At 35.0% G+C, this 9,919-nt stretch overlaps 1 protein-coding gene across 1 annotated transcript; it reads right to left on the bottom strand.

Annotated features, from left to right (window-relative positions):
- Positions 1-1,796: 1,796 nt before the first annotated feature.
- LOC104222127 (gibberellin 20 oxidase 1-D-like) lies at positions 1,797-4,346 on the bottom strand. Its single transcript, XM_009773318.2, has 3 exons — positions 3,780-4,346; positions 3,130-3,451; positions 1,797-2,360 (listed from the first exon to the last, which is right to left on the bottom strand). The coding sequence occupies exons 1-3, from the start codon at positions 4,325-4,327 to the stop codon at positions 2,097-2,099; spliced, it is 1,134 nt and encodes a 377-aa protein (XP_009771620.1). The 5' UTR covers positions 4,328-4,346; the 3' UTR covers positions 1,797-2,096.
- Positions 4,347-9,919: the final 5,573 nt, after the last annotated feature.

The following is a 9,919-nucleotide window of genomic DNA, read 5'->3' on the forward strand; positions in this document are numbered from 1 at the left end:
AAGCAAAATAACTACCAAAAATAAGACTAGTATTTAACAAAACTATATCTTTTTAAATATTTTTTAAGGATTTAAAATAGCTACAAAATATTAATAAAACTATTTTTGTAATTTTCGTTTCTAAATATTAAGATAAAATATGAGGTAATATTTTTTGTATTTTTTTCCAAATTAAAATGACTACAAAACCTTAATTATATATTTTTTTTGTAATTTTCGAAATTATAAAGTACAAAAATAAAGTACAATTTTTTTTGTATTTTTCAAGTTTATGAGAGATACATAAACTAAAATTTATATATATATTTTTTGAAATTTCTTTTGCAACGAAATAAAGTAAAAATAGTTAAAATGGCTATACTAGTCCTAAATTAGATATTTAAGCTTAAGGACGTAAAAATTCCCGGGGAGGGTCAAAAATCACGTGCTTACAGCTGCCCCTCTTTGACTGGAAACACGAAGAGTTTTCCTCTTCGTGAGGTTGTTCTCTCGATATTTTGTACTCTTTTTTATAGTGGATTGCTCATCTCCGCCGTGGACGTAGGTCAGTTGACCGAACCACGTTAAATGTTTGTGTCTCTTTTGGTATTTTTCTTTTATTGTCTGATTTATCGTCGTTTAATTGTTGCTTTACTAACTTCCGCATGACACTTGACTTTTTCGATCCTAACAGAGACAAATTTCCTCTATAATCCGAATTTAGCCAAAATAACAGTACAATGATAAAATTTACCAACCATTGACCTTTAAGAATTTATAAAATACAGCATCACAGCCACAGGTGATTAAAACTTTCCTTCAAAATTGAATGGAGTTTAACCATAAAGGTTCATATGCCTTTGCTATATATGTCTGAATGTATTTTTGTAAGACTTCAGTATCATTGAACCAAAACATTAATGAACACTAAATCCTTAGTTAGTTGTTAATCTAATATTAAAGTTGACTGTCTTTTATTGTTTCCTTTGTTTAAAAATGAATTTTGGGGGGGGAGTTGACGTGCAAGGGTGTCCAAGGGGTGATCAGAATTAATGGGAGTTGTTGGATGTGGTACAATGGCAAAAGACTTGGATCAGGAGAGCTAGAAAAGGTTACACTTTAGACATAAAGTGTCCATGAACGGATTGAAAGTGAAGAATGGTCTCATAAAGCATTTGTGTTTCTAATATTTCTAGGACACAAAAAACTTACTCCCTCGGTTTCAATTTACGTGAACTCATATAACATGGAGTTTAAGAAAAGAGAAAAGACTTTTGAATTTGTGGTGTAAAATGAGGTACATATATTTTGTGTAGTTATAAATCATTTCATAAAGGTAAATTATTTCCAAATAGGGAAATGGATCGTTCTTTTTGGCACAGACTAAAAAGAAAATAGATTCACATAAATTGAAATTGACGGAGTACTAATGTTTACACAAAACCAACACGGGCATGACATTTGTGTTCACATGAACTTTTATCACTTAATCATGATACTTTAATATGTAATCTCGCCTCGAATAGCATGAAACATTGAGTGCAGGTAACTATATTCCATATGAGAACTACGTACTGGGGAAAATTATTGGAGGATATGATCATACGATGAGTGTTTGCAGTCCTTCTCCCCTCCCCCACCTGGACGGCAAAATAACCAATTTTCATAGGAAATGAAACTGATCTGAAAACCTTTTAGCCATATTTTTAAGATTAGCAGCTATGTAACATTTTTGAAGGTAGTACATTGGCATAAATAGTATGCTTATAGTGACCATTTATGATGTATTATAACTCAAAATGATCAACTGTCCTGCCTTTTCATATCATAAAGAGTTGAATGTTTTGACACATTCTGTCCTGCCTTTTCATACCAAAGAAACAAGGAAAAAGATGAAAAGCCATATATATAAGTTGATAATCTTATAAAATTTCAAGAAGCTAGCTGCTCTAGTTCATAGGTATAAGTTACAACAATATTCTCTTTAGACAGCTATTTGCTCTTTTCCTCTGGCTTAATTCTTTCTCCTTTCTTCAAAACCTTAGTAGGTAGTACAAATAGAAATAAAAAAGAAGAAAGGACATATTGATATGTAGTTGTAATTATATATATCTGAGCTAGTAGCCTTTGTGAAGAAGCCAATGCACAAAAGCATCAAGAGTTTTTTTGTCAGCTCTGTAATGTTTCTGAGTGAATTCAAGAAAAACCGGCCATGTGAAATCAGGGAACTTCCTTGGTACATTCCTAGTAATCAACTCTTTTGGTGGGCTTACTATCTTGTCCTTCTTTGGACATAGGAAAAATGCCAAAGACTTCCTTGGTTTTCTACTGTTTACTACTGCTCTATGCAAGCAACTCTTGTATGTCCCATTTGACATAACCTGACATAAAATCACATTCCAATAAAAACTTCATTAGTTCAATCTCATGCATGCATTGTCATCAAATAACTAAGTAGATTTCGCCTTAAAATTCTCTGTTAGGATTCGAACCTATGACTAATCTGTTAACAGCCGACCGCTCTATCACTGAGCTATTGAGGAACAATACGAGTTAGCCGGCGGCCGGCCAAGAGGCTTTTTTATGCGCTCTAGGCAGGCAAACTGAAGAAAAGATCTTTCTATCTGTATATCTGTTAACATCTTGAAAAAAGACTGACATTTTACATCACATTGCATGTTATGATCGCTTAACTATGTTGTATTATCTAGTGTTGGGACCAAATGTATAGCGGACAAATGCGAGGGCGGCTCACATTTCCATGCCTTTGTCTCTCATGTTGTTGGTCTTTTAGGACCATGATTTTTTGTACTTTCATACTTGTTTAATTTGTCAAGGTTTTGAGTGAAACATTGTATTGTTGTGAAAACAATAACGATCCTTCCTATCTCCTAATTTTATTTATTTATTAGTTAAACTTTTAAACGCTATCAATATAAAAGAATTTTTACACTATATATCAAGTCAACTAAAAATAACTATAGAAAACTGTTCATAAAAAGTACTACGATTAAAAACCTAGACATGCACCAAAATAGATTATTACCTGCCACAATAAGTTAAACTACGTAAAAATATATAGTGATAGTGTAGAAAAGTTAAATCCTTGATTTATTTACTTATTGGGAATTAAAGAGTTGGAGTACTTACCATGAAGGTATCACCAATGTTGACCACAAAAGCATTAGTATTGGGAGGAATAGAGTACCATTTTTCATCGACAAAGACTTCGAGGCCACCAACATTATCTTGATGAAGGATGGTTAAAGATGTAGGATCACAGTGAGGTCCTGTCCCTAGAGTCAAATCAGGTTTTTTGCAAGGAGGGTAATAGTTCAGTCTCATTATTGAATCATTCCCTTCAAAAAATTCTCTAAAATATGCTCTTCCCACTCCAAGACTCTCCCCTAAAAGCTCCATTACCTTAAGGGAAAGCTTGCTCATTTCTTCACAGTATTTTTGGTACACATTCCTACAAGTATAACAAACATATAGTAAGCAAACACTAGTTAGTCCAAACTTAGGAACCAAAAATAGATTTCACTAAAAGTTGAAGGTGTACAGTGACATATATTTGCGCATATATAAAACAATAATTATTAGACCATTTGTCCTACTCCCTGACACTGATAGCACAAGTTTGTATCGCACCATACACATGACATGCATAGTGCATAGTGATACATTAAAGATGGTAAGTGTAAAATATCGTTAAAACTTAGTTAAATTTTTAGATAGTGCTATGTTCTAACAATTATGCCAAATATAACCATTTTGGCTAATATTGCACTAAATCTTACCCAAAATGAGTGTAATCTTGGCCCATGACATTCAAGATGTAGCTTTGGACTATATGCTGTGAAGAAGGAACCTCAGCAGAATATCGAAAAGAAAGTGTTTCTTTCCAAGGAAGATTGCAAGAAAACCTACTAGTAAAGCTACTAGCATAACCACAATAATCACCAAGCTTTCTCTTGGCTCTTTCCTTCTCCACAAGAGGTTTTTCAAAGAAAAAATCCATATTCTTATGAGCTTCATTGATGAGCTTCGAATCTATACCATGGTTAACGACGAGGAAGAAACCATGCTTTCGACATGCCTGATTGACAAGGCGAGTGGCGTTGGAGACGGCGAGGGGGTCGCCGGAGAGGTAGTCATTCAAGTCAATTGGAGGGACATGTAATGGAGGTGGTGGCTCAGGGCATGGCTTTTCGCCTTCCGGCCATATGAATTGCTGAGGAATGTTTGAATTGTTTTGAAGGAAAAGTGCATCAAAGACAAGAGATGTTGTTTTTTCATTTTGTGTTTCATCATGCATTGTTGCATTTGCATATGATGAAGAAATCATTGGAAATGTTTGTTACAATGGACTTTTTGTAGACCATATTTGTAACTATATATAGACATGAGGGGTTCTGACGGTTGGTTTTGAGGGCTTAGGGGAGGGGGTACGTAAAATAATCTTGTTAGAATTAGGTACAAGTATTAATTGTAGCATTTGTTTAGGATGTAAATCATATAGTGTCACACTTCTATATACTCACCGTGTAAAAAGAATTACACAATATCACTTATAATCAGTGAAATATAAAAGTTTGTTTTGATCATGTCGGTAAATACAAAATAATCCAATCATATAGTATATATATCACTATTAAAAAAAGCTGGAATAAGATCATAGCTAACTAAATCGCTCGCAACTAACATAATACTTTGATAATATATATATATATATATATATATATATATATATATATATCGCTAATTCATTGATAAGTAGGATTAGCGACGGATTTTATTGTTTGGCTAAAGAATTTTTCGTAGCTAATTCATGTTTTTTTAGTAGTGTATACACAAACTTTGTTTTGACAAAGTAAAAGTTAGTCTACTTTGCTCCGAAAATTTACTTTTTTAATATCGAAAAAGGTATATATATCTTTGCCCTTGAAATGGTAATCTATGCTCTAAACTCAAAAGTGTTTGGTAAAAGGGATTAGGAAAAAGCTAAGTGAGTTTCATTGGAGAAGTCGGCAAAGTGAAAAGTTGGAATCTTAATATATGTCACTGTTGCGTCGTTCTCACTAACTTGAATCTTGAGTTGTCCATTCCTTCACCTTTTTATGATACCATTGCCTTTTTGCCTCATATACCCACTAAGTTTCATAACTTTGTCAATCTACCCCTTTCCTGCTCTTTCCATACCTTGCTTCTTCTTCCAGTAGAAAGATATGAACGTGTTAGCATTTGCTTTCCAAACAACATTAGCAAGTTATCTAATTAATAGTTTCTTGTATTTGTCCGGCTGGATTTACGGTTTACTTTTCTTTATCTATATATATAGATTATAAATTGATTATGCACGATTGCACACATATTATATATAAAATATATATGTCGGCTATTTTTAATTTAAGCGGTTGGATGTACAACTATTTAGATTAATTTCTTTTACTTTACGGAAACAATCCCATAATTGATCAGCTTTTTCTCAATGTTACCATTGTAGCTTTGATTTTCTCCCTCATCTGATCTGTTTCAATCCATTGTTCTTTCCCTTAATTCTTGTTTCTCAATCTTTAGCCAATATGAAGTAGCTGGAACGGATATGAGGTAATTCGTCCTACATTGAGTGGCAAAAGTTTTTGTCCAATATATGTACCAAGACTTATGTGACTTATGGCTCTTGAGCATGTTATGGCTATAGGATGCTTACTTTCCATGCAAAAATTTTGTCCATACGTTGGACTTCCTCGTTTATGTCTGAGCGGTAGTTCAGATCTCAACTCCAATGCCTAATTATAGTATTGCCTTTTATTTGATTGAAATCATCGTCCTGGGACATAATAATCAAATCAATCAGCTAGCTAGCCACACTTTGTTTCACCACCGTCATCATGCATCAATGGCTTTTCATTTTCATGCACGTGATTATACAGAATTTAACTTATATATTGTATCACTTTTTTAAAAAATAAATTCTGTCTTTCGAGGCCTTAAAAACCACTTCCTGTCTCACCTCGATTTGCGTGCGTAGTCCGAGCGCGTATCTGAAAAGCCATTATGTGAAAATCTGTTGAAAATGATAAATTTTGCCTTTAAAATGAATTTAAGTTGACTTCGATCAACATTTTGGGTAAACGGACCCGGACCCGTGATTTGACGGTCCCGGAGGGTCCGTAGGAAAATATGGGACTTGGGCGTATGCCCGGAATCGAATTCCGAGGGCCCAAACCCGATAAATGATTTTTTTAAAAAAAATTATTTTCTGGAATATATATGAGTTTTTGGAAATGAAATATGTTTGAATTTGATGGTATCAGGCCCGTATTTTGGTTCCGGAGCCCGGTATAGGTCTTATATGTAATTTAAGTTGAGCCTGTAATATTTGGTAAGAAACGGAGGTCATATGACGTGATTCGAAACATTAGTTGTAAAATTTGAAACTTTAAAAGTTCTTGAGATTTTCTTTGATTTTGATGCTAAATTCATAGTTGTTGATGTTATTTTGATGATTTGATTGCACGAGCAAGTCCATATGATGTTTTTAGGTTAGTGTGCATGTTTGGTTTGGAGCCCCGAGGGCTCGTGTGAGTTTAAGATAGGCCACGGAGTGGAATTGAACTTAGGAAGTTGCAGGTTTTTAGCTGGTATATTGCAGGTCTGGATTTGCGAAGCCTGGCTCGCAAATGCGAACACTTATCGCAAATGCGAAGAAGACCTGGGCTGCCTTGGTCGCAAATGCGAAGTGGACCGGATTTCCTTCAGTGTCCCAAATGCGACAAAATCTTCGCATTTGCGAAGTTAGCAGGTTCTGAAGGGTTCGCAATTACGGACCCTGGTCACAATTGCGACATCTGCGACCTGCAAATTCATAACTTAGCCGAAAATCTTTCATTTTTCAAACTCTTTCAAAACATAAACTCTCTTGGGCGATTTTCCAAAGAAAAGTTCTTCTCCAAATCGATTGTAAGTCACTTCTAACTCGTTTTCTTCAATCTTTAACATCTTTTCACATGATTTCAACTCAAAATCAAGGGTTTTCATGGGGGAAATTGGGTGTTTTAGGTAGAACCTAGGTTTTCCAAATTTTGGGGATTTGGACCTTGATTTGAGATCCGATTTCAAAATAAATTATATATTTGGGTTCGTGAGTGAATGGGTAATCGGGTTTTGGTTTGAACTTGGGTTTTGACCGTGTGGGCCCAGGGTCGATTTTTGACTTTTTGGGAAAAACTTTAGAAAACCTATTTTTCATGCATTGGAATTGATTCATTTAGTATTTATTGATATAGTTAAGTAACTTGTGGCTAGATACAAGCGAATTGTTGGTAGAATCAAGAGGTAAAGCGGTAGTTGAGGCTTGAATTGTGTTCGTGGCATCAAGGTAAGTGTTTGGTCTAACCTTAGCTTAAGGGATTAAGAGTTGTGTCCTATTTGCTATGTGTTATTTGTTGAGTATGACGTATAGTCATGGCGACGAGTATCTATACGTTGGTGTCATGCATGCCCGTGAGTCTTGTACTATGATTAATGTGACTCTGTTTATATCGTTCATGCCTTACGTGATGATTTCTATTGTTGAGCAAAGCTTGTGAAAGTAGTATTGGTACTTGAATATTGAAGAGCGTTGGCTCAAGTTGTAAAATAAATTATGGAAGTATAATTGGCAATTGAACCTTATAAAGCATTGGCTCAAATTGTGAATTGATTTGTGAAGTAAATGTGAAAAAGAAAAGAGGATTATGAAATTGTCTCCCTTACTGGGATGTTGTTGTTTAATGTTGTCTCCCTAGCCGGGATGTTATTATTGATATTGTTTCCCTTGTTGGGATATGACTGTGGTACTATTGTTCCGTTGACATGATTTAATTGTAAATTTTTTTATCCTCTTGCCCTTATTTCTTTGTGATTGTTGTTTGGGTGAGGAAGAGTGTTAAGGCACGAAGAGTGATGTCGTGCATTGTTTTGGTGAGAGAGTGTTAAAGCACGAAGGGTGATGCCGTGTATGATTTTGTAAGGGAGAGTGTAAAAGCACAAAGGGTAATGTCGTACCACACAATGTACAATTATGTGCTGATTATATTGATTTTTATGGTGAGGACGAGAGTAAAAGCACGAATGGTGATGTCGTGCCGATTATATTGATTCTTATGGTGAGGACGAGAGTAAGAGCATCAAGGGTGATGTCGTGCACTTGTTTGATTTCTGATTCTGGTTGATCACTGAGTTATGGTGTTCCTTATATTTACCTGATGTTCTTCTGTTATTATTTGATGTTTCCCCGCAGCACGTTTTTTCCTCCCATCCTTAATTGTACATTCCTGCTTTTATTTTTTGCGGTATATGATTTAACTGCACAGGTTTATTTGGTAGTCTGGTCCTAGCCTCGTCACTACTTCGCCGAGGTTAGGCTAGGCACTTACCAGCACATGGGGTCGGTTGTGCTGATACTACACTCTGTACTGTGTGCATATCCCGGTGCAGCAGCTTTCGGTACTTAAGTTTGGGGTTGCTGCCTTCAGTCCATTCGGAGATCCGAGGTAGTCCTGCAGGTGTTCACAGGCCTTAGCGTCTCCTTCTATCTTTTTATTATGTTTCTTTTATGTATTTCAGAGACAGTGTTGTAATAACTCTTTCGGACCCTTATTCGTATTATTCCTAGACTGTCTGTGAAATTGTGACACCAGTCTTGGGTAGTTTATGTATGTATTGGTATTGGCATTTTTTTAAAATATTACATTTCAGTCTTCCGCTTTTAATTTCCGTTGTTATTATAATGTTGGCTCTTAATTATTAAAGGATTAAAAATGGAAAAAAGGTAAATAATTCAAATGGTTGGCTTGCCTAGCTTTCATTAGTAGGTGCCATCCCGACTCCCGAGGGTGGAAAATCCGGGTCGTGACATATATACCGACAATGTAAAAAAAATATACTATCAGTAGATCACTCAAAGAATATCTTCAGGTAAACCTTCATTGGGATTTGTAATATTACAATTATAGTTTGTTTGGATGGTTGTTATGTATCGTTTTATAATGTGTCGTATAGTATAGTATTGTATTGTATTGTATTGTATTGTACTATATTGTACTTTATCATTTTGATGTATACAATATTTCGAACCGTCATTTTATGATGTCATGCACCAACAATATGAATAAGAAACTTGCAAATCGGTCGTTCCATAAAGTAACACTTTTCATCGTTACGTAATGACGGATTTAATGATACGATACAATAAAATTTAAATAACAATCAAAATAAACATTGTATTTAACGTAACAATACGATACAATATGTAACAACCATTCAAACAAGCTATCGGAATAGCATTACTGCAAGATAATATTACATGATAATGTAAAAATTCTTTATAACATAGGTGGATATTTGTTATCTCTCTTATAAATATGTGATCACGCCCAACTATGCCTTATAAAAAGGACAATGCGGTCGTTGCAAATATAATCCGGTTTACAAGTCCGGAGTCGAATCCCACAGAGAACTAAGGCTTAGCTACAACTGTTCACTATCACCAAGAAGACAAGCTTGAACAGTTCCTAACTTATAGATATTTAGATTCTTGTGTTTAACTAATTGATTAACAAATTAAAATAATAAATTAACAACTAAAGATACTAAGAGTTAGAGACAAGATTAAGGAGGTCTAGAGTTATGATTTCCCCAATTGTCGGAATCCTTCCCGCTATGTCTTCTATAATTTCGCCTAAGTATTCTCTACCGATCATGAGCACTCTTATTACCGTAAATCTCTCCCGAGTAATCACGACAATTTACTAGACGCACTCTCCCGAGCTACGCTAGCTGGCTTTTGATACAGCTCACTTCAGATCGCACCCAAGGCTTCGTTATCCCTAATCCCGCCTTTAAACCCTCGGTTATTGATCCCTCATATACTCTGGGAGTGGTGTTGTTCAAC

Source organism: Nicotiana sylvestris, chromosome 1 (genome assembly GCF_000393655.2).
Source record: "Nicotiana sylvestris chromosome 1, ASM39365v2, whole genome shotgun sequence".
Taxonomy (NCBI): domain Eukaryota; kingdom Viridiplantae; phylum Streptophyta; class Magnoliopsida; order Solanales; family Solanaceae; genus Nicotiana; species Nicotiana sylvestris.

Bases quoted from the DNA above. Each gene is read 5' to 3' on its own strand.
- LOC104222127 (XM_009773318.2), bottom strand. From the start codon at position 4,327: ATGATTTCTTCATCATATGCAAATGCAACAATGCATGATGAAACACAA. The intron at 3,452-3,779 runs GTAAGATTTAGT...TTATACTTGTAG, and splicing joins CAAGATTACACTCATTTTGG to GAATGTGTACCAAAAATACT. The intron at 2,361-3,129 runs GTAAGTACTCCA...ATTTTATGTCAG, and splicing joins ACATTGGTGATACCTTCATG to GTTATGTCAAATGGGACATA.